The sequence below is a fragment of the Fukomys damarensis genome, unplaced genomic scaffold, assembly GCF_012274545.1.
Source record: "Fukomys damarensis isolate Sample0158 unplaced genomic scaffold, DMR_v1.0_HiC HiC_scaffold_39, whole genome shotgun sequence".
NCBI classification, from domain to species: domain Eukaryota; kingdom Metazoa; phylum Chordata; class Mammalia; order Rodentia; family Bathyergidae; genus Fukomys; species Fukomys damarensis.
In genome coordinates this window covers 54,174,485-54,199,211 of record NW_022900951.1, presented here as the reverse complement: position 1 = coordinate 54,199,211, position 24,727 = coordinate 54,174,485, and the positions used below count along the sequence as shown (strand labels likewise).

The 24,727-nt window shown below is 46.2% G+C and overlaps 1 protein-coding gene and 1 pseudogene across 1 annotated transcript; one reads left to right on the top strand and one right to left on the bottom strand.

The window, feature by feature from the left end:
• Window positions 1-995: 995 nt before the first annotated feature.
• On the bottom strand, window positions 996-24,724 carry Fam155b (family with sequence similarity 155 member B; the record flags this gene model as incomplete). Its single annotated transcript, XM_010632222.1, has 3 exons — window positions 996-1,453; window positions 1,844-2,015; window positions 24,263-24,724. Coding segments are annotated over 3 exons (1,020 nt in total), but the record flags the coding sequence as incomplete, so codon positions are not given.
• On the top strand, window positions 9,557-9,706 carry LOC117284909 (annotated as a pseudogene).
• Window positions 24,725-24,727: the final 3 nt, after the last annotated feature.

The following is a 24,727-nucleotide window of genomic DNA, read 5'->3' as shown; positions in this document are numbered from 1 at the left end:
GGACCCAGGCCAGGAATGACCCACATGGGCTCAAGTCCCTCCTCCCCACAGAGATCAGAAATGAAAGGTCTTTGGCCCCAAGGCCAGGATCTTCAGGGCAAGAGTGGCCCTTGGAAGTATGTGCACCTTCTGTAAGATATGGCCCTTCAGACAGCGGCAGTCCAACCATGTGCCCTCAGCCTTCTGTTTTTCAGCCCAACAGCTCAGCTCTTGTGCTCTTTCCCCAAAGGGCTCTTTCCTTCTGCAACTCTCTCTGACTTGGGGATCAGTTCGTGAGCCTGCCTCAACACTAATCACTCACTTCCCCAAAAGCCAGAAGGCAGGGGCCCAAATGGCCATCTCTCTAGGCCCTCTGTCCGTATGTCTTCTTCTCCCCCTTCCCCTTCTTTCTTCTCTTTCCCCACTTAGTCCGTACCCCATTCCTACCCCTCAGTGCCTAGGATGGTGGGGCACAGGTTTTTTACTGGGCTCCCATCTAGCTGCAACTGTGTGCACCTCATCTCCCAGCCTGGCACGTCATCCGTGACAACCCCATGTGGGGCAAGCTGCTCAGAAGTAGGAGGAGGGCCATTGCACTGTCTGCCGTCGCCTGTAGGGATATGGGCTGGAGGGAATTAAGGATCTTGGCAACAAAAGGAATGCAGAGGGGTGGAGGGAGAGCATCTCCCCTCGATACCCCCCAACATTCCTGCAGGGCCAGGGGCTGAGTGAGCAGCCTCCTACCCTGGGGTTAGGGCCCTCAGCGGGGATGGGCAATTCCAGCCCTCACTCCCCGCATTTTTTGCTAAGTCCCACAGATGGGGCTTGGGTTTGGGTACCTGCTGCTCCTACCTTTTTCCCTCAAATGAGTTTGCAGCTCCCTAGGGCTCTCTGCCCATTCTGTTGGAGCTGCTTTTGGGGTAGGGGTGCGTTGGGGGATGTGAGGCCCCCCACTTCCCTCCACCCCCCACCTGGTCCTTCACCTCCCATGGGAGGAGCTCCCCCCCCCCCCCACCCCCCCCCGCAACCTGAGGGGGAGCTGGAGCTGATATCAGTGTGTGGTGGAGGTCTGTCTTACCTCCCTGCTGTCACTCTTCCTGCATCAGGCCCTCTTCTAGAGCAGGCAGTGTCTCCAGCCCCAGTCCCCCACCACCCTGGTTGCTAGAGAAGGACACCACGGTATGGAGGATCATGAGGACAAGGACACAGAGCCGGATCCTGCTGGGGCTGAGGCAGGAGCCCCCAGAGACCGGCAGCAGGGAGGGCTTGTGGCTGACACGGCCTGGGGGGTCATGGCGGGGGTGATAGTGGTGGTACTGTTGGTGGTAGTGGTGGAAATAGGAATGGTGGAACTGCTGGTGGTGGGTTTTGGGGGCCTCAGACTCTTTGAACTTCTTCTTCTCCGACTCACAGGAGACCCACTGCACATCACAGCACTTGGTTTCCGGCCGCTTTGGTGAAGTATCCAGCAATCCTGCCAATGGATAAGGAAGGTGTGGTGGGGTACTCAGGGGGCTGATGACTCTGCCTTACCTGGAGAGATTTTTCAAAGCTGGGACTGCTCAGCCCTATCTAAGGCTTCTTTGCTCTTGGCCCTTAGCACCTTCCCTTTCTGAGCCCTTCTCTCCCAGGGGACCCCAGCTATGGGGATGCCTCTGTAGCTGTGTATATTCTGGGTATAGATGGCCATTCTGGTCCTTTTTCCTATTATGTTTGGCTTCATATCAACCTGGGGACCTTGCTGCCCAGTCCTCCAGCCACTGACCTTTTTGCTGTTGTCCTCACTGCTCCCACCCCGCTGACCTGCTGACTGACTGCCTTGGATCCACAGCCTCCTCCCTCTTCCCCAGTACCCTGCCTTTACCTGTACAGATAAAGCCAGGGAGCCCTCCATACACCATTTCCTCATTGTCAGGGAGGATAAAGGGACACCGGGTCTGCACCTCCAGGCAGTATTGCTTGCAGGGCACCCAGCGCTGGCATTCCTGCTGGGTCACGCTGAAGTATTCGGAGCACAGCCAGGCCTTGTAGACAGCCTGTGGGGAGAGGAAACAGCATCAGCCCATGTGCCAGCCCTTCTCATCTCAGAGGACAGGGATGGGAAGGGCATTCTTGTGGTCTCTGAAGGGGACCTCGCCAACCTAACCGCAGAACCCTGGCAGTGAAGAGGAGGAAATGTTTGGTCAAGCCCACTGCATCCTACCCTAAGATCTCCCGTGTCATAGCCAGGGCTCCAAGTTAGCCAATCTAGTCATCCAAGACTTAGAATTTGTTGGCAGCTTCTATGTCAGAGTGAAAGGAGGTTTACTAACCATTCTACTCACCCTATCATTTTATACTTAGTTCAAAGAGGTGTCTTGACTCAAAGTTATCTATACATATTTTTAATGAGGCAAATTTCAGTTCCATTCAATTTGGCAAATGTTTCCTGGGCTGATGGTGTTCAGTTTCTAAATTGAAAAACATGGAGAGAATAATCCTTGTTCTACCACTACCTCATTAAGGTATCATGTGGATCAAATAATATGACACATAAGAAAATTTTTCTAAATGTTAATGGGCAATACAAATGTGAAAGATTACCTTCAATAAAAACAAATCTATCTGCTTTCCTAGGCATATGTGTGCCTTTAAACTCAAATTAATCCATGCTTTTTCCTGTTGGCTTCAGCCTCGATGTACAACAGAAATCATGGACATTTCCTTTGGAATCGTGACTTTGAAATTTTCCTTCATGGGCATATTTCCTGCCCTTCATCTAGCCCCTCTCCCCCAGGAACTGCATCTTAGCTAGAAAGGTCCCCTGTGCCATACTCTGGCTATCGCCAAGCCCAAGGGTTCTCAACAGCAATGATGCTAACATTTTGAGCGAAATAATTCTTTGTCATAGGGGTTGTGCTGTAAAAGTAATGTGGCTACTAAGCAGAATCCCTGTTCTTTACCCTAAGTGCCAGTAGCATTCTTCATTTTCCCCTATTATGAGAAGCCAAAAATGGCTACAGCTATTTTCAAATGTCCCCTGGGGGGGGGCTCCAGAGCCACACCTTTGTGCAACCGCCACCATCTTCCACCTGGATGAGTCTGGTCTCTGTTCTCCTCACCTCCACTCTTGCTCTTTGCAACTCACTCTCTTCATAGGAGTAAGAATGGCCTCAAACCTCAATCAGATTGCTATTCCCTTTGTCTTTTTTTTTTCTTTTTTATTGAGTTTCTTGGTACATTTAGGGATACAGTACAGTTACATTCATTGTTGGGATCATGTACCTTTACATGGCAAGTCTTGATTCTCATTTTTTTCCCCTTACCTCTGCCCTCCCTTCACCCCCTCCTCCCCTCCCCATCTACAAACACTTTATTTTCATCTTTTCATTCTCTCACATTTTTTTCTTTTCCCTTTTTGTTCTTCCCCTACGCATCACACCTTCTAAACCCTGCAATGCAATTGGACTAAAACCCCTAACATTTGAGCATATAATTCAAACCCCTGCACAATTTTGCTTCTATATCTCTCTAGCCTCATTTTCTTTTTCTTTCTTTTTTTTTTTTTTTTTTTTTTTTTTTTTAGCAGGCGGTGGAACCACTGAGCTAAATCCCAGGATCTCTAGCCTCATTTTCTACTTCTCTATTCAAGTTCATCATGCTCCACAGGTTTTCTTTTTCTCTCTTCAAGACATCCTATTTCTTCCCATCTTGTGGCCTTAACACATGCTGTTCTCTTGGCCTGGAATGCACCTCGCCACTTTTGGCATATGTGGGTCTTTTCTCATCTTTGAGGTTTCCATGTCACCTACTCAAAGAGGAATTCCCTGACTACTGTCACCAGAGGATGTAGCCCTCATTTATTCTTGCTTTTCCTTGTTTCTTCACTACAAGCATTACATCCTTGCTTTGGGGTTCTGTCAACCCCACGAAGATGTGAATTGTATGTAGGCAGATATGGGCTTGTCTTATGCATACTGAGTGCAATATTCATGAAAAATATCTGTTGACTAAATGAACAGGACAAGTAAATCCAGGCAGGCGCCTACTGTCATACAAGTTTCAGGTTTGTGGGTAGACATATTTAACTTGAATCAGTGGCATCTGATCTATACTATAGGGGAAGTCAAACCAGGGACGATTGTTGGGGTAAAGCAAGTAGAAAAGCTGGAAAAGGCTTCAGTGAGGGGTTTATAGCTGTTCCTGGACTCAAAGTAGGGTTTTAAAAACAGAGTGAGCAGAGATAAGGCAAAAGGGCTTTCAAGGCTGAGGCAAGAGCTTAAGCAAAGGCCTGGAGGTGAGTGAACGCATGGTGGCCTAAGAGAACAGGAAACATGTTCACATAAATGGAATGGAAAAGGTACCAATTTCCTACTCAAGGACATTTATTTCCAAATTGTCACCGTGACAAACAGTGCTCCATTGAATATCTTCATATACATATTTCTTGCACAGTTGTCTTCAATTTTATAGAAATTCCTAAAGATGAAATTATTAGGATAAAAGGTATATGCAAAGGAATGGAAAGGAAGGAAAGGAAGGTGAAGGTAAGAGGCAGGGTAAGAGGGCTGGAGAGGTGAAGAGAGCAGTAAGAGGGGCTTAAGGGGTGAGAGAGTGGCTACAGGGTAAGGGGTAAAAAGTGGTGCATAAGACGGTAAGACAGAGTGCAGTTTGGAGGGGTAGGGCTGGTATCAGTAGTAATCCTGGGGGTGGGAAAAAACAGGGTTAGGAGAAAACAGAATAAGAGATGGAGGGTATAAGGGAGATAAAGGGTAAGAGAATGGGGTGAAGGTGAGAGAAGGATAAAAAAGGGTAGAGAGATAAACGCATGCTATAGTTTGGATCTGAAATGTCCCCCAAAGGCCCATGTGTTAAAGGCTTGGTCCTGGCCTGTGACGTCACTAGGAAGTGGTGGAACCTTTAGGAGGTGGGGCCAACTGGGAAGAAGTTAGGTCATTCGAGACACGTCCTTCAAGGGGATACTGTGACCTTGCCCCCCCTGCTGTTTTTGCTTCCTGAAAGCTGTGAGGTGAACACATTTCCTGTACCATGTACTTTTATGGGCTGTAGTGTCGAGATTTTACCCAGGGCCTTGCGCATGCTAGGCAAGCGCTCTCCCACAGTGCTGCTCCCCTAGCCCTCTACCATGCATTTCTGCTATGACACACTCTGCCATAAACAGGGCCAAAGCAAGATTGCTTTTAGTCTGTGACCATGGACTGAAACCACAAGTCAAAATAAATCTTGCCTCCTTATAAGTTGATTATCTCTAACCCTAAGTTGATTATCTCAGGAGCCAGGGATTTAGTGCAGTAGCACTGCGCCTTCCTCAAAAGCGCAAGGTCCTGAGTTCGATCCCCAGTAGCAAAAAAAAAAAAAGTTGATTATCTCAGGTGGCTTGTCCCGTAGAAAGCTAACACAGAGAGACAGGGGACATATAAGGGGATAAGATGGAGGTAAGAGGGACCTTCCAAGAGGATAGGTAAGAAAGAGGGGGTAAAAAAGATTGGGGTAGGAGGTGGATAAGGAAGGCATAAGGGTTGATGAGAAAGATGGAAGTAAGTGTAAGAAAGCAGGGGTAAGAAAGAGGGATAAGAGAGCAGAAGGAGGGTGGGAGAAATAGAAGCAAGGCAGGAAAGAAAGTGAAATCACAAGAGAGAAAGGCTTTAGCACCTTGAGTCCCCATCTCCATTTTTGTGCCCCACAGTGCCAAGATGAGTGTCTGCAGTCTTTGCCCCATCTCTGCAGCCTGGACCCAGAATCTGCCTCACTCTGACCCAGAACTTTGTGGAACTACAACCCCACCGTTTGTCCACTGGTGGGCCTGGGGCTCAGAAGCCCCCCTTAGATTCTCCCTGGGCTCTTGCAGTTTAATATTCCTGCTCCTAAGTAAAGAGGCCCCATTGGTGGTCCTGCCTTCCCCTTAGACGACTGCAATTAGCCCAGTAACAGGCTGGGCACTCCACTCAGGTGCTCCTAGAAAGGAGGTGGGAGAGAGGGGTGGCCTGTCAGTGGGAGTGCGGCCCTTCTCCTTAATTAGATGACCTCCCCAGTCCCCACACCCCCAGCTAGAGTCACCATGGCAACAAGTGGGTGAGCAGATTGCCTGGGGAGGACACCAGGCCTGTGGGTGGTGAGGCAGGAACAGGCAAGGAGCTAATGAGGGGACTAGAGGAAGAAGAGCTACACCGGCTCAGAGGTAATCTAACTCCTTACCCCTGTAGCCCACCAGCTTGAATCACTGCTGACCCACATGCTTCAGAGGTGGTCAGGGTCTGTCTGAGGTGAAAGGTCTGGTTCTCAGTACTACCACCTAGGCAATAGCATTAAGACTCTGCAGCCCTGTTCATAAGCCAAACCTAGATAGCTTCCCCTGTCTGAACAGTATGTGACCTGAGCCAACAGGGGCTGGGGACTCATCTACAAGGACTGGGAAGGGCCAGGATTAGGAGGGCTGTGGAGCTTGCTGGACCTGGCATGCAGGGAAAAAGAGGAAATGTCTCAGAGCTAGGTAAAAAGTCAGCTGGCAGACTTGTGGAGATCTTTCACTCTCCAGTTTCTCAGCTATGGCTGCATATTACAACCACTCAGAGAGCTTTTAAAAAATATTCCTGCCTAGCGGGACACAGTGGCTCACGCCTGTAATCCCAGCACTTGGGAGGGTGAGGCAGGAGGATCACTGTGAATTCGAGGCCTTCCTGGGCTAATAGGGAGTTCAAGGCCAGCCTGAACTACATGGTGAGATCCTGCTTCAAAACAAAGAAAGAAAAATAAGCAAAAAACCATAGGCACACACATACATCCCTGCCTGGGTCACATCAACCCCAGACCAACAAAGTCAGAATCCTTGAAAGTACCCCACACAGTTATAGTTTTGCAAAACACCCCAGGCCAACAGGATTGAGAACCACTAGTTTAGTTCCACTTTATCATTTTATAAATGGGAAAACTAGGGTCCAAAAAGGGGGAAGGACTCATCTAACAGCCATATCAAATAGTGGCAAAGAGATTCTCGATTCTTCCTATTGAACAATCCTACCAGCGACTGAATTCTAAACTAAGGGAGCAGCCCTGCTCTGGGGTTTCAAGTTTCTCAAACTCCAGCCCTGGTAGAAAAGCCTTCACCATCATGCCCTGTCCTCTGAGTTGGACCATCTTAGACCCTTGAGGTAGTAGTGGGGGGATTGGTAGGGTGGGAGGCCTTCTCCTGACAGTGCCCTCCTTTTCCCACCTCAGGCCACCACTGGGCTCAATCAAGTTCAGGCTTCTACAGCCCAGTTGCTATGGGAACAGGGAGGGGAAGGAAGCAGTGAATAACTAGCGGTAACACCAATTAACCCAAAAAGGAAGCTGGAAGGCTGTTCCAGTCCTCCTCCCAGCTGGGCAGAGGAGCCACTGAAACAGGAGTGGCAAGATAAAAGGGATTTCCACCCCTCCTGGGCTCTGCAGTTGCCAGTTTAGGGAGGAGTGGGAGGACCTGGGCAGCCTCACACTCTAGCTCCCTGGCTTGCAGCCCTGTCAGGGCAGTCTAGTCCCTACAATCCTCTGGAAAGAAATATCTGACTTTTTCTGAATGCACACTCTCAGCCAGAACTCAGAGCCAGAGGGTTTGGAAAGTAGAGACCATCCTGAACTCTTTAGTTCTGAGACTGAAAAACCCTCCAGGAGAGGAAAGCTTCAGTTCTTGCCAGCCAGGAAGTAAGCAGTTTCCTTCTTGGATTCTAAGCTGCTTCCCTCCCTAGGGTCTGTTTCCCCATCCAAATCTTCCCTGTAGACAGTCTCTTCATGGCTGCTTGTCTTCTTAATGTACCCCTGGGGCCATTGGCCAGGAACTGCAGCTGCAGAGCTTGTGGAAGAAAAGCAGAAATGTAGGCTGGGTTTGGGATGAAATTCATTGCCTCTGAAAGTGCTGTAGCTCACGAGAAACCACCCAGTCCCCTTGTTTTACCCATGGGGAAACTCAGGTCCACGGAGGGGATTACTCTAGCTAAGTGAAAGAGGTGCAAGAAATCAACTACTGGCTAGGGAAGCACCCCAACTACTAATCCAATGCCTTCTTGCACTGCATCCATCAGCACACAATGTATGAGGAAGCTAGGCGTGGTGGCGCATGCCTGTAATCCCAGCACTCTGGAGGCTGAGGCAGGAGTGTTGCCATGAGTTTGAGGCCAGCCTGGGCTGCATAGTGAGTTCCAGGCCAGCCTGAACCACACAGCAAGACCCTGTCTCAAAAAGAAAAGAAAAAGAGAAACAAAAACAAAAAGCAACAACAAAGAATGTGTGAGGAACTGCATAAGTCAGAGTCTGAAAAGAGCCAAAGGCTTCTATTCCCAACTCTGAGCATTCAAATAATTGGATCAGAGGGTCAGAGGGTCAGAGGGTCAGAAGGTCACCCTCCCCAACAAGAGGAAGAATATGGGTGTAACCCTGGGGACAGTAGTAGCAAACTGGGATTGGCAGAATCAGAATAGGATTAGAGGATTATATGGCAAGTCCAGGTGGATGACAGGGCTTTACTTAAATGTCTATAAAAATAAACAACATCTGTCCTGCTTCTCAGAATAAGCGATCACTTGTCAAAGTGCCTTGGCCCGGCCTAAAGAAAAGGTAGAGAAGATAGCTGGAGAAGTGGGTGAAAACCTAGAGCCACTCCAGTACCAGAGGACCCTTGTACCAGTAAGCCTCTTAGGAGGCTCAAATCCCAGGGGCTAGAGTGGGCACAGGGTGGCCTAGAGGAGAAAGAGTATCCCTACTGTATGGAATATCCTGAGGTGACCTGGATGATCCATGTCAATCAGGTAATTTTAGGAGGCAAGTTTGTGGCGGCTCCAGAGTGGAAAGGATTGTGGGAGTTATCACTCTACTGCCCTACTTGCTATTGGAATTGCCATTCCAATATCTCTGCTAAGCACTCTCTGGGTTCTGACAATCTGAGAGACAATGAAGACCTTAAGGCAGTAGCAGCAAAATTAAAGGATAGGGAGGAAGGGGTAGATGTGAGAACAGATGGAGTCAACAGGATTACCTATAGATGTGGAGAATGGCAGAGAGGTAGGGGTATAGGATAACTCCAGGCTTCTAACTAGGGTGGCTCAATGAAAGTGGATTCATTTATTAAGGAAGGAAAAATGGGAGGAGGAGTAGATTTCAAAATGAAAAAGATGAATTGTTTTTTTTTTTTTTGGTCACGTTGACTTTGATGTGTATGTAGGTCAGTTGAGTGGAAATACCAAGCAGGCAGTTGGACATAATAATAGTCTTAGAAGGGAGGTCTGTATGAAGGTTTAAGAGTCATCAGGAGTTAAAGTCCTCAGGAGCATAGTAGGACTATACTATCCACACATTTACAAATTAGGCATGGTCAAGTGACTTAGCCCAATGAAATGTGAGTTGAAGTGACAAGGGTCACTTCTAAGGAAAAGCTTTAGGAAGTGGTATATGATTTGCCATACATATTCTCTTCTCTCTTCTTCTGACTGTGGAAACAGAGTTGAAAGGGACGCTCTTCTACCCCAAGTATTTTAGTGACTATCATGAACGGATGCTTCCTGCTGACCTGTTTTGGACATGTATCACGAGCAAGAAATAATCATTTGTTATCGCTTCTCGGCCTTTTGGCTAAGATCAAGTGTAGTAATCATTTGTTGCATTAAGCTTCTGATCATTTGGTGGTTACTTGTTACTAGAGCATAATTTAACTCACCCTGACTGATACAGCAATAGTGGAAGTCAAGGGAGTGGATGGCTTTGCCTAGAGAGAGTAGACAGAGAGAGAAAGAGATCAACAGTAGATTCCTAGAAAACACTAAAATTTAAAGGGTAGGTGGAGGAAGGAAAATGAATGAAGATGGAGGCAGGGCTTAAGAAACTGGAAGAGAAACAGAAAAAAGTGGCATTCTGCAATTTAAGGGAGGAGAGAATTTTAAAGAATAAGGAGAGGTCAGCACATAGGATTTACATAGATGAGCACCCACTGGGGAATGAAGAGGTAGTCTCGTCATGGAGAGATTAGCTTCAGTGGAGCAACAGGGGCAGAATCAAAACTGTCATAAATTGAAGAGAGAATGTGAGGGGAGAAAAATGGAGATAGCTATGTGTAGGCTACTGTTACAAGCAGCCAAACATCCTCATTTTAGGAGCTACTTCAAGGAATATAGTTACTTTCCAATTCTTCTCTTCTATCTGGTTATTCACATTCAGAAAGGTCTCTGTTTTTCTCTGTTCTTTGCAACTGAACACAATCCCAAGATAGGGTCTATCAGCAAAAAGTTAAAATATCAGCCTTCCTGTCCTGGAAACGATTTCTGTTAATGCAGCCTAAGATCACATTTGCTCTTTGGGGGATATTATCATACTCTACTGATAACTCATTGGAGATGGAGAGGGAAAGGCCTGTCTGGAGAGTGGGATCAAAGAGATAGGTTGCAGTAGTTCAAAGTCCTAGGACAGAATCCAAGTTTTCAGTGAGACATCTTCATAAATTAAACAGCCATAAGACTGTAGGCTTCCTGTGGACAAGGACTGTATCTTACTTCTATGTGCAATGCTCTCAGGGTCTCACAGGGAGTTGGACATCCAAGTAAAGGATGTATATACAATGTAGGTGTTGGCTAAGTACCAGAAAACAAAGCTTTCAGCAACTATCCTAGATTGGAGCCAGGTGGAAAGCTCCAAGAAAAAAATGAAAATAATGGATTGTGAATATAGTTTCATGGAATTTCAAAGCTGATGAATAAATTGGGGATATATTAGCAAAAAGTCACAGAAAATTAAACAAATAAGAAAAAAGAGAGGCAGTTCTTAACTCCAAGGAAACAAGTTGACCAAGGAAGGAAATGTAATCACAGTCTTCTACATGACTCAGCTGTGAGCACTATTTATATGCCTAATAATGTAAATGTGGAATACTGTTAAAGCCAGGGGGCCGGGGATTTAGCTCAGTGGTTCCACCACCTGCCTCACAAGTGCAAGGACCCAAGCTCGACCCCTGTAACAACAACAACAAACAGAAACAGTGATGTATTTGTGTATTATAAGGAGAGTAGAAGTATGTGTGCAAGTATGGAAGGGCCAGTTAAATCCTCTAATCAGATAAAAATGTCAATAGATATTTAAAACAGAAAAGTCAAGAAATAGTATATTGACATTCCATTTAGAAATATGAAGTTACACAGAAGAACTGCCAAGACAGTTGGAGTGTTTATGAAGAATAAGCCTCAGGAGTGAAACAGGGCACACACACACACAGAATTTTCTTGCTAGGGATCAAATACAGGATTTAGCTCATACTAGGCAAGTGCTCTACCACTGAGACACACACCCCTTTCTAAAAATTTCTAGACTAGGTCTCCCTAAGTCACCCAGACTGGCTTTGAACTTTTCTATCTTCCTGTCTCAGCCTCCTCAGTAGGAGATTCAGGTGTGTGTTACCATGACCAGCCACACAGAGATTTTTATTTTTAAAAAACATAAAAATCAAGAAATAGCAATATTGGCATAAAATTCAGAAATGTAAATGTGCAAAACATAGCCAAAGAGAGTTTCAACGTTTAACTATGAAGAGTAAGGCTCAACAGTGCATGTACATGGCTTTGAAATTATGCAAATATATTACTTTAATAAAATGAAAATTAAATTAAGACAAGCTGATCTGTAGCCGTGAACCTCAAATACAACAAAGCAAACTTTCTAAGACTTGACATGACCAACTTCGCCAGACATAGCCCACTCTGCCCTGCTATATGCTGGATCATGTACCCTATCACCACTGCATGGGCCCTGGGCTTGGGTCAAGTGAACTTAAAAGACAGACACAGCTAATGAGGGGTTCCATACCCAGAAAGAACTAAGAGGAGAGAAGGGCAGCTTTGGGAGCTTCTGTGCACAATGGTTGTGCAAGTCACCACAGGAACAGTGTTAGTTGATAGTAACAACCATAACTTGTCACACACACTCCTTATTCCCAGGCACACCTGACTGCCTAGGAAGCCATCTCCAGCCTTATGCAGGGATCACCACTCCTGCCTCTCCTTCTTTCCCAAATGTGTACTTTGCTAGGTTGATGACAGACTGGGGAGAACAGAAACCTAGTCAAAGGTGATGGACAATTGTACTTGGTCCCTGGTTATGAGATGAATCAAGGACTCTGAGGCCCTTCTACATTCCTCTCTGCCTCTTCCTTCTCCCATCTAAGCATGTCTGTGCACTCAATCACTAAAATCTCCTCAGATGTCTTCTGGTTGCTAATCCTCCACCCCCACCTCACACCTCCTGTTTTCAAATCACCTTTCCCTACCCCTAAGCAGCACACCTCAGTGTTGTGAACTTCAATTGGGTATTGAGTGATCATTTGGATTGAACACATCTAATTAAGATGAGAATAATAGCTACCATTTATTAAGTGCTTACTATAAGCTAGGCTTTATTCAAGCACCTGACCTTGATATTTATTAATTCATTGAATTCTCACAAGCACCTCCTGAGATAGAGGCAGAATTTTACAGGTAAGAATAGGGAGGGCCAAAGAGTTTAAATAACTTTCCCAATGCTCATAGGCTGTAATAATAATTATAATAACAGTGCTTATTATTTTTTGAGCGCTCTCACAGGTACTGTGATCATAGGAGATTAATGTGATTTGTGTAATTCATGCCTCATAATTACCCTATTTCATAGTTTTGAAGGTGCAGAAAGTGAGGTTACTAGAGAGATTAAGGAATGCATTCTGGGCCAGGGATTTAGCTCAGTGGTTTCGCCACAGCCTGCCTTGCAGGACCTGAGTTCGATCCCCGGTACCAAAAAAAAAAAAAAAAAAAAAAAAAAAAGAGTAATGCATTTAACATCTCAACAACTATTCTACTGAGAAGATAGATTTCAAACTCGAATTTGAAGCCAAGTTTACTTGGACTTTGGTACCCAATTTCTAATATACTACACTGCCCTTGTGATGGTCCCTTCAATTCAATAGTACCATTGAAGCATATTATTCAAATAAATTTCTTTTTGATGAAATTCCAGGTCAAGCTGCGGAGGGATTTCTAGGCTTGGATGAAGGGATGAAGGGGGCTGATTTTCTAAAAGCAAGCTGTTCAGCCCATTCTCCACGACTAAGGTTTTCTTTCTAAGTTGGTGTGGGAGGAAGATCATTTGGAACTGTACATGATCATTTCCATTCCTCCATCAAAGCATGGATTTCTTCCTTTCCTCTAAACACACCACACACACACACACACACACACAAAGTGGGGGTGGGGCTTTGCTTCTTCCACATTTACAAGCTTCTTGACCAGAGCTCAAGGCTCTAATATTTGGCAATTGGTGTAGGTGGGGAATGTGCCTCCAGTAGCAAGAGTTTCTAGTCCTGGGACATGAGTTATATTCCAAGTATGGTACTACTATCTGGGGGCTTCTGAAATAGGCTTGCTCTGAAGACTCCCATGCCATAGTCTATTACTTTGGAAAAGTCCTCAAGGCAGCCGCATACCCTACCTGATTGCCTCTTTTGCAATGCTTACCCCACAGATGCTCCTTATCAAAAAGCTTTTGCTCCAGTCAGATGGAGTTAGTTTCTGATTCTCACTCTGCCACCAAGTTGTATGAACTGAGACAAGTCACCAGTAAGGAAGCCACTAATTTGCTATGTGACTATGGGTAAAGTACTTCGCTCTCCAGGCCTCAATTTGGATACAAGAAGATGGTCACTGAATAGCAGGAAGACAGGGTTAAATTTTATTTATTTATTTATTTATTTATTTTTTGGTGCCGGGGATTGAACTGAGGACCTGGCACTTGCAAGGCAGGCACGGTGCCACTGAGCTAAATCCCCGGCCCCAGGGTTAAAAGTTTTAAACAGCCATGCAGTCAAACTCTAGTTGTGTTCTTACTAATTACAAAACCTCAGGTAAGTTATCGGTTTTCCTGATCCATACTTTCCTCATCTGCAAAGTGGAGATAAGAGGAACTACTCTTACTTTTCTGTAAATGATGTCTGTAAAGCAACTAGCACAAAACTTTACCTGTAAGTATGGGCACCAGCACAGTCTCGGTAGTACTATACCGTTGTCTGCTGGCATATGAATCCCTGGATTTGACCTGGATGCCAATCTCAGCTGCAATTCTCATTAGCTGGTTGACTCTGAGCTAGTTATATGCCCTCTCTGAACCTGTCTTCTCCACTACAAAATGGGGATGATTTCTATATGCTTCACAAGGCAGGCATAAGAATTAAATAAGATAAAGGATGTGAAATGCTTGGGATGGCTTCCTTCCTTTTCATTTTTTTACTTTCAGCTCTAAGATGCAAATAGCAAATTTTAAAAATCCGCCACAAATGTGATCAGAAAAAGGTTAATATCATTAATACACTTAAGAGAGTACAGTATACCCCTGCGAAGTCACAGTTCAGAGTTCTCGGCCTCGGTCATTCAAAGATTTTTCCTTAGAACTTAGCTAATAATTGTTCACAGAAATCCTCAAAATTTAACAGAGACAACAAAGAGCCTCTGCAATTGTTTTTATGGAGGTTTGCAAGTAACCAATCCGAGGGCATTATTCAGTTCCTCCTTGCTGCCGATGGGCTGCTGCCCTGTAACCCATCTCAGGCAGATGCACCAGCATGCCCACATCATAACAGGTTGCTGTGCTGCGTATAGCTACTTCAAGGTACTGGGTATTGTTCTTCTTACCCCTAAGATTCCTAAGATGCTGCCAAAACACCCTGCACTTTCTAAGGCTTTGTTAATACAGTGTTTTATTAAATTAAATTATATAACTGTGGGAGACATAGCAATTTAGGGTTTAAACTATAAAAACAGGCATTTTTCTGACCATATGTGAAATTTGTGAGTGCTCTGGGAATGTAACCCCCATGAATTTCAAGGCTCCACTGTATATACAGATCAATAAGAAAAACATAAGACACGAACAAACAATTCACAAACAGCCAATAAAATGATCTATAAGTAAGAAAAACAAATGTCTGACCCAAGAAATGCAAATGAAAAGCCAATGCTATCCCGTTTTTCAAGTAAATTAACCTCACATTTTTGTTGAGTATAAATTTGATTAATCTGAAATTTAGTAAAAAGCATTAATTAAAAGCAGTAATACTCTGATTCTATAAGTCTAGTTCCCAAATTTCATTCTGCAGAATTAATGTTTGTGTTCCCATTGGTATGCAAAACAAAGGAAAGAAAAAGTCATTTTGTGTGTAGATGTTTATGTAAGCCTAGAGAATACTCATAAAATTGTTAACATGAGTAACCTCAGGGAAATGGGACTGATGGGAGTAAATAGGATAAGTAATGTTTCCTTTATAAACCTCTGTATTGTTAGATTTGATATATAACCATGCATTATTTTGTGATTTGAGGAACTCAGCAAAGTAGGAAAATAAGAAAAAAAATGATTGATACAGAATTAGTACAAAAGAATCACTGATCTGATACAACTTTATGAACAGAGATATTAATTCTTTATAGCACTACCTACAATAGTAAAATGTTGGAAATAATGCAAATATCTAACAGTAGGGGGCAGGTTAAATAAATTATGTTATAGTCACGTGACAGAATATTGTACACTCATCAAGAATGATGTTTGTAAAGACTGGGGATTTAGCTCAGTGGTACCACGGCCTGCCTTGCAAGCGCAAGGACTGGAGTTCAATCCCTGGTACAAAAAAAAAAAAAAAAAGAAAGAAAGAAAGAAAGATAGATGAATGATGTTTATGACTATTATTAAATTACATAGGAAGGTGTTCAGTATACCAGTAGGTTAAAAAGATCAGAAGATGGGCATGGTGGCACACACCTGTGATCCCACCACACTGTGAGGCTGAGGCAGGAGAATAATACGTTAGAGCCCAGCCCAGGCAACTTACCAACTTAGCAAGACCCTGTCTTAAAATGAAAACTAAAAAGGACTGGGGATACAGCTCAGTGTGAAGGCAGTGAGTTCAATCCTCAGTATTGAGAAAAAGAGAGTAGAGTTTAAAAAAAATTGTATCAACCATGCAAAAATATAGTTATATGAGGATGGCTATTTTAAAAATCCAGAAAATAAAAAGTGCTGGCAAAGATGTGGAGAGATTGGAACCCCTGTGTATTGTTGGTATGTATGCACAGTGGTATGATAAGGTGCAGCAATTATGAAAAAAAGGATGACAGTTTCTCAAAAAGTTAGACATAGAATTACATGATCCAGCAATTCCACTCCTGAGTATGCCCAAAAGAATTAAAAGCAGGGACTCAAACAAGTCCTTGCATATCAGTATTCATAGAAACACTATTCACAATAGTCAAAGAGTTCACCAATAAATGAATGGATAAGCAAAATATGATATATGCATCTAATGGAATATTAGTCAATCATAAAAGGGAATGAAGTACTGATATAACACGAATGAACCTTAAAAATCACAGTAAATAAGCCAGACTAAAAAAAAGATAATGTATGACTCCACTTATATGTGGTATCCAGAACAGTCACAGAGACGAAAGTGGATTAGTGGTTATGAGAGACTAAGGAGAGGAAAGCATGGGGAGTTATTTTTTAATGGGTAGAGAGTTTCTGTCTGGGAGGTTAAAATCATTTTAGAAATGGATAGTGGTTGGGCCAGAGATTTAGCTCAATAGTTCAGCCGCCAACCTCGCAAGTGCAAGGTCCTGAGTTTGAGCCCCAGTACCCCCACAAAAATGAATAGTGCTGATGTTGTACAACATTGAAAATGTACTTGACGGTCGGGGATTTAGCTCAGTGATTCCGCTGCCTGCCTCGCAAACACAGGGTCCTGAGTTTGATACCCCACACCAAAAAAAAAAAAAAGAAAGTTTACTTGATAGCACCTCTGCACTGTACACTTAAAATGGTAAATTTTATGTTATGTATATTTTAACACGAGAAATAAGTGTCCATGGGAATTTTTTGCATTACTTCTACTTTCCACAATTTCTCAAAGACCATTTTTCTGTAATTGAGAAAAAAGATATTTTTAAAACATTCTAAGTCTATAATAATCTTGAAGGATTAACTTGGTTGGAAGATTTAGTAGAGTTGAACACTAAACAGACATGTTCTGTTGTACAGATCTGCCAGGCAGCCATGCTATGCTTAAAACCAAATAAGACAGGAAACGTTAGTAACAGTCACACCACCTACTGTCCTTATCCACTCAGAACTTGATAGGCTGACACTTCCTTTGACCCCCAAGAAAAGCTTAGGCTTCTAAGGCGAGGGCTCACTAAAAATCTGGCAAGGGAAATGAGTATTCAAATTCCAGGGTCAGGACTCAGCAGGCTCTGAGGTAATAAGGTCTCACTGCATTTGTTTTCCCCTCTTGCTGGGTGGGACTCAGGCCTGTTTAGGGCACTTTCTTCCTTCGCTCCCTGGTTGATCCTTTCAGCCACCTAAGGTTGAAAATATAAGAGAGATACCTTTTCTCCAGGTGAGAAGAGGGCAGATCCTCCCTTCTCCTCTTCAGAAAAACCAAATACTCCCCTTACTGACGCCTACACTCCTGTCACTTTCCCAGGAGGATACCAATGATTATCACTGGGTCTCCAGGACAAGAGACTGACATACTAAACAAGAGGGATGTTAGTGGGTCCTCCTTCTGGATTTGAGCTACTCCAGGAAGTTTCCTAAGCTACCAGCAGGTTTTGCTGAGCCTCCTCTCTAGTCATCCAAACTTCTCACTGCAGCCTATCCCTGGTCATCTGGACATTGCCTGTGACAGCTGGAGGAGGTTATTAACATCTTCTTTATACATCTGTGCACTGGGGGAAAGAACAGACAGACCATGGTTTGTATCCCAGCTCTCCTGCCTTTTAGCTAATATAGCTTGGGTAGGTCATTCCTGAGCCTCAGTTTCTCATTTGTAAAATGGGAATAATGGTAGTTCCTGCCTGCTAGGATAATTGTCAGTGTTAATTGAGTTCACACACACACACACACACACACATATATAAAGCCCTGGGAATCTCCTCGGCACTCAAAAAAGTTTGCACTTTTCTTTTTCTCTCTCACTTTCTTATCACTTTCTTCTTTGGAGCCAGTTGGCTTCATCTTCTGGCCCAAAGACCTGTGGCTTGGGTTCTAACTCCTTTCTCCAGAATCTGTTCCAGTAGGAGCTTTGGTCCTGAGAATCTGTTACTCCATAATAACTCCTTTCTTCCCCAGAACCAGCTTACCTGGTGCCCTTGCTCTCCCCTCTAAGTACCTACATGGTTCAAAGTCTCAGAAACTTAGGGTTTCCTGGATCCCTGCTTATGCCAGGGACAGCATCCCTGGTGCCTGGTGCCCACTCTGCTCTACACACCTGTAACCATCAGAATGCAAACATACACATTCCCCAGAGACCTATGAGGCCTACATTGGAGATGGTGCTTCTGAGGTTCCAGATGTGACCAAATTCCCCAGAAGCAGAGACTGATCCTGGCATCAGCAGACACCTGCAGTTGGAGTTCACATGTGGCAGAGAGGAGATGGGAGGACAGGTTAGATGCCCAATCTGCATAAGCACATGGCAGATAAACAGCTTTGGAGGGTGGGAAGAACAAAAGAACTGCCCCCCGGGAGAAGTTTTTCTAGATCAAACTTGCCACCCCTGAGTCTAAGATGTTGGCCTTCATCCCTCCCAGCACACAACAGAGTGAGTGAACCCTTTTCCTGAGTTACTGATGTCTGGGAGGGGACCGACATATACCCACATGATTTAGAAGCATCCTTTCATTTTTTGATATCCCTAAACCTCCTTTCATCTTGGCCTCACAAACTGTCTTCCCTTTCCTCATCTCCACCTCTATCCTGTTCAGCAGACTTCCAGAATGACCATGACATTGGGTGGGCTTCCTTCCTTCTCTTATATCCCCCTCATCCCAACTTCAAGAGATACCAGTATATCCTTCCAGGAGGTTCCTGTTGCTATGGTGACTATAGTAGTCAGCCACCAGCTTTTGGGAAAGATGGGAAGTAACTATGAAGATTGGGGGATATGTTTGCCTGTGTGAATGTGTGCCCAAGTGTCCACAGAGTATATATGCATGCACACATGCACATGTCCATCCTGGTTGGAGAGGAGAGAAGGGAGGTAGAGAGAGAGCAGAGAGGGAGTGCAGAGTGGGAGGGGGAGAAGGGGCAGATGAGAGGAGCAGAAGAAGAAAGGGGGCAGGATGAATGGGGATGAGGGAGGTGGAGTGTGAGTGGAGTGTGAAGGATGTGAGGAGTGAGGGGGCACGGGGGTGGTAAGAGCCATGGAGGTGTAAGTGCCAAGGGGATGAGGCAGGGAAGCCAGAGAGGGTGTGGGACTTGGGGTAAAGGTTGGGAGGGGTGTAAGGTGGGAGATGGGACTGGGGAGTGGGATGAAAGGAGCTAATTAGCAGAGAGGAGCAGAGTGAGAGTGGGATAAAGGATCAGGGTGGGGAGGGGTGGAGGTAAATTTTGGAAGGAGCAGAGGAGTGCAGGGATACAGATAAAGGTTAGTGAATGAGATGTGTGGTGTGGTTTGGGAAGGGGTCTAGGGCAGTGGTGGTGAACCTATGGCACACCTGCCACAGCTGGCTGTTTGTCATCATTGAAAGCTCTAAATCACACTGGTCGAGGATGATAAATCAAAGACTGGGTACATTGTGCCGGTTACTGGTATGTAGATAGAAGTGATAGGTTACAGGCTAAAATGTGGCAGGAACGTGGGCTTGGGGTAAGAGTGGGAGGGGATGGGATGAGGGGTCTGCAGAGATGTGTTTCAGCTTGAGACCAGCTTTCCCATTCCCAGCCTTATCCCACTATGTCCTTGCCCTAGCCATAAATAATGCCTCTTCACTGTTCCTGCTCCAGGATTCCCAGTTCCTGCCCCTTCCCAGAACGCCATCCCCATATTCCTTGGTGATGAAGAGATGAGCTCTGTGGATCTGGAGGCCTCTCCCCTAAGGCTGGCTTTGCCATGCTTCCCAGGGGCTGCTTATTGACTGCTTGGCCTTCCTCCAACGCTAAGCAGGGGCCAGCTGCAAGGGTCTTGGGTCAGGGAGCATGCCACTGGGGCAAGGCTCCCTGCCTGTTAGCCTGAGTGACAACAGGGACCCCTGGCCAACTTGAAGCTCCGGCTCTTTGCTCAGTGTCCCAAGCTCCCTGCTCTTAAAACCCTTCATACCCGGCATTAGCTTGGGAGTCCTGCTTGGCAGGAAAGCTGTGGCAGGTGGGAGGAGAGAGGAAGGCAGTGAGACAGAAACAGCTGCCAGGCGGAGTGGAGGAAAAGCAGGGCCCTAGCGGATATGGGCAGAAGGCGAGGCACTGGCAGCCCCCCACCCTCTCCCATGTGTAGGTGTTAGGCTCAGCCTCCTCCCCCAGCCCTCCCCATCCAATGCTGATGTTCAGGGAACAGGCTCTGCCCGTGGGCCTAAACTCTAGTCTGAAATAGCCCTCAGAGGTCACCTGTTTGAATTCTCCCCCAAATCTGGTCCTAGTCACTTCCGTGGCATTTCTGCCCAGGGTTCCACTTGAATCAGGCCAAACATTTCTTGGAAGTAGGAGCTTACCTTATCTTAAGGCAGTCTGTTCCTTCTTTGGAGGGAAAAAACTGGAGTGAGTGACTGATGGGCTAGGCCTAGATCCTCTACAGTCCTCTCATTAACAATAACCTCATAGGGCTGTGCTGATGAATTAGCTCCATTTACAGATGAGAAAAATGAGGCTCAAAGAGTTGAAGTCCCGAGTTCAAGGTCACACAGGTAATTGATAAAAATCAAGATTTGAACCCAGGACTTCTAACTACCAAGTCCCTCTGGGGCTGACAAGATATGCTTATTTCATACCAGCACAACTCTTCTGATATGTGAAGTCCAAGACCATATTCTTCTGAGTCTCCTCCAGCTTCAACTCTCTCCAGGGGAACTTGAATGTCAGCCTCCTCCTCCTTAACCTCGTCAGTGTGAGACCCAGAACCAAACACGAAGTCTGTCAGGTGAATTTGGGTCAGTCCAGGATAGAGCAGAACTCTGACACCCTTCATTGGCTCTAATCTTGACCAATGTGAACTGATGGCTGAAACTGTCCTCATCCCTTTGGGCCCTTAGCCTTCTCCTGAATGAAGAACAATGAAAGAAGGGGCTTCTACCTCCACCACTTCCCTGGTCTAATGTCCAGAATTGAGAGCAGAAAGAGGCAGAGTTAATGAAGAGGCAATTAGAACCAGGCATGGGCGTGGCAGGATTAGAAGGATGAAGGGCTGGACGTGGGGTGAGGTGGCATGGGGTAAGCAGACAGAGCCTAGAGAGGATTAGGCCTTGGGTGTGCATGAGAGATGAGAAGGGTGGGACATGAGCCCAGGAGTTGGGAGAAACCAAGGTGGGGATGGGCATCGGTCTTCCTGGGTTAACATTGCCTTGCTGTGCAAGAAAGTAAGTCGCACTTTCAGGAAATGTTGCAGTTGGTACTAAATTGGGAGTTGTCACAGGCAGCAGTGAGGACAGGTATAATTTGTGGGGCTCTGCATGGCCCCAAACAGGCAGAAATCGAAGAAGGACAGAACTGAGTTTCTGGGGCTACTCGTTAAGGATCTAAGGCACTCAGAACAAGGGCCTTGGGGATAGGGGCTCACTTGGCCCTGGAACCAAGGCTCCAGGTTTGGTTTCCAGAAGTAGAGGAAGTCTCCTCATCGTGGCCTGGGGCCACGGGCTTTGCACTCAGGAGAAGCTCTGTAGTAGTGGGTGTCATGCTGAAGGGATCCCACTTAAGGTACAGGCTGGACCAGAGGCTTGGGGCCCAGGAGCAAGCTCAGGATTAGAAAGAAAGCCCGAGTAGGAGACGGATGGAGGGGATGAGGGGAGGAAGGTGTAGGAAGGAAAGGAACAGGGCTGTCCTTCCCCTTAGTACTGATAATACAGCTGGATTTGAGAACCCTATGGATCCTGGCCTCAGGTGAGGGAGAGAGTTTTAGAAGAGGTGGGAAAGACAGGAATGGAACTGTGGAGCTGACACTGCCCTTTGATAGCATAGCAGGCAGCAAGAGAGCAAGAGGAGTTCGCTTGCTTGGAGGAGAAAGAGACAAGAAGACAAGGAGGTGGGGGGCATGTGGAACCTGATGGGAACCCAGGGCAAAAGTAGGAGCTTAGAACTGGAACATGCAGGTTGGAGTCCTGATATTGCTGCTTATGGCTGAGCAAATTTAGGGCAAACTGCTTGATCTCTCTGCACCTCAATTTCCTAATTTGTACAATGGGCATAAAGGTTCTAGTATTACCAAACTCTTGGAGTGGTTGTGAACCTCTAACACATGTGAAAGGACTTGAAAACCCTAAAAAGTCAGATATTGAATTCTCATTATAGAATATTATCTTCCCACTTGTCTCACAAAAGACCCAGGATGTGTGCAGAATAAAGATTATTAGTGTTGTTTTACAAATGAGCAAAAGAAAGCTCAGAGAAGTGAAATGACTTGCCCAAGGTCACACTGCTAACAAACTGTTGAAGTTGATAAGGTCCCCTGAATCAGGGAGATCAATTGTTTTCCTCTACATCAAATCGCTGGGTAAAATAATCAGTGTGCAGAATTATTACTTACTACAGGGCCAAATGGAGTTTTCAGGTGACTATAACATTAAAAAAAAAAACTCACAGGAAAGTTGTGGCAAGGCTCTCATTCATACTGGTAATTGAGAAAAAAACAAAAAGTTTGGAGATATGGGATTGGAGGGAAAGCCACAAAAAGACAGGCATCCTTTATTCCACCCCACTGCTCCCTGAGTGTATGTGTTTATGGCAGACATTGTCCTTCTTCATGTGACAGTATGTCTCTGACAATGTGGAGAGACGTGTGTGTGTGTGTGTGTGTGTGTGTGTGTGTGCATGCACGCAGGTGTGTGTGACAGTGTATGCTTCTATGGCACCATTTGTGGGTGTGATGACCTCTCCATCACTGTTTGACTTTGCCCTGGGGTAGTGGTGAGGTGTATGGCTGTGTGTGTGTGTGTGTGTGTGTGTGTCTATCCATCTATACACCTTTAAGAAGTGGAATATCTCATTTGGTAGTGTGAGTGAGGCAGTGAGTCAGCTGAGGCTGAGGGAGGCGGGAGGAGACTGCTAGGTTACGAGAACAGGAAAAGGGAGAAGGAGAAAGTGAAGTCAGAAGCCAGGAGCTACCCCTTTTATCCCCAACCTTCTGCTTCAAATCCCTATGGAGCCCACTAAGAGCACTGAAACCTTGCGCGAGTCCATGGGACCACTCTGGATGAAAGGGTGACACTTTCTGCTCTTCCCCAAAGCCTTGGAGGGAGATGAGCTAGACTAGGAGGCAACTGTCTCCTTCTCCAGCTCTCAGCCCTCAGTTTGAAAATGTGCAACTACCTGGTCTCCTCCTGGTCTCTTTTTGACCTTGCTGCTATCTTTCCTTTGAAAGGCAGGCCACTTGCTCATGCCAGGAGAACAGAGTGGGGGCATCAGGTACCAGAGATTTACAGTTCCCACCCACCTACTGTCTAGAACAACCCTACTGAGGGTCAGGAAGTTTCTCAATACTCAGCTCTTCCCTAGGCAGGCCTCTTCTGTGGCTTCCCCTCCTGTCCTGTCCTCTCCTCTCCTCAGGATCCCTGTCCCTAGCAGAAGCAGCTTTCCTTCCACCACCACCCTGGGATGCTGGGAAGGCACTGGGAGTTTAGTAATGCACCAACCCTTCAGTGGCCCTTCCACAAGCTGGTGTGCCCAGTTCCCAGCTCCTTCTTTTGTCAGGGGACACAAGCGTGCAGGTGCCCCTCTTTGGAGAAAAGAGGCACCCTTGGTCTCCATCTGCCTTGGCTCTGGGCAGCCACATCAGGGCATATAAGGTAAATAGTGTGGTATGTCATACTGCCAAGAGTGTGTCTTTTCTTGCCATTGGTAGTAGGTAAAGAGTGAGCCATTATTGCTCTTGGCTTTTGGCCTCCCCCCTTGCACCAGCCAGTCCCAGGACATCTGATTCTGATCCACGCAGAGAGTGGCATGGCTGGCTGAGCATCGTGGCTAGGGGAGCACAACCTCTCCTTCCAACCCTTTGCCTGCCCAGGGCCCCATGACTCCTCTCTCATATGGGGATGTGGGGGCAGGGCTCCAGGAAGCCCCAGCCCTAAAATGTCCAAATCTGAAATTGAGAGAAGTTGGCCAGCGATTACCTGACCTGAATCCCTGAGGCCCCTTCTCTAAGGAGGGGCCCAGGATGATAGTCGCAGTGTCTGGGAAATGGTGGGGTGGGTAGAGAAGATCTTTTTTTCCTCCTGGTCCCACTGCTTCTTCTGCAAATGCCCAGGCAGCCCTAGTGGCCGCGGACGCTAGTTCTTACCTTACACCCTTTCGTGCAGGACCGGATTGAGTACTCTTCTGCCTGCAAGTATTTATGCAGCACGAGGTCGAACTCGTCATATTTTTCCTGAGCATGTCGGTCCAGTCGCTGGTATGCCTCAATACAGTTGCTACATGCCTCCCAGGCCCCAGAGCCAGGGCTGGCCACCACGGCCAGCAGGTCCCCCAGCAGGGTGTCCAGACTGCAGTCCAGGCTGTCAGGGCGGTCCATGCCCAGCAGCAAGTCCCAGACCGTGTAGGTGTCGCAAAAGGAGAGAGTGAAGTTCCGAAAGTGGCCTTTGAGCAAGTTTTTTTTGGCAGAGGGAAACTCGGCCAGGGCAGGGGAAGGGAAGTCAGGGGGCCGCAGAGGGGGGGCCGGGGTGGTCGGTTCAAAAAGTCTCTGCAAAGATTCCAATTTGGTGCAAGCTGCATCCAGCCCCGTGGGCTCTGGGATGCCGCCGCAGAC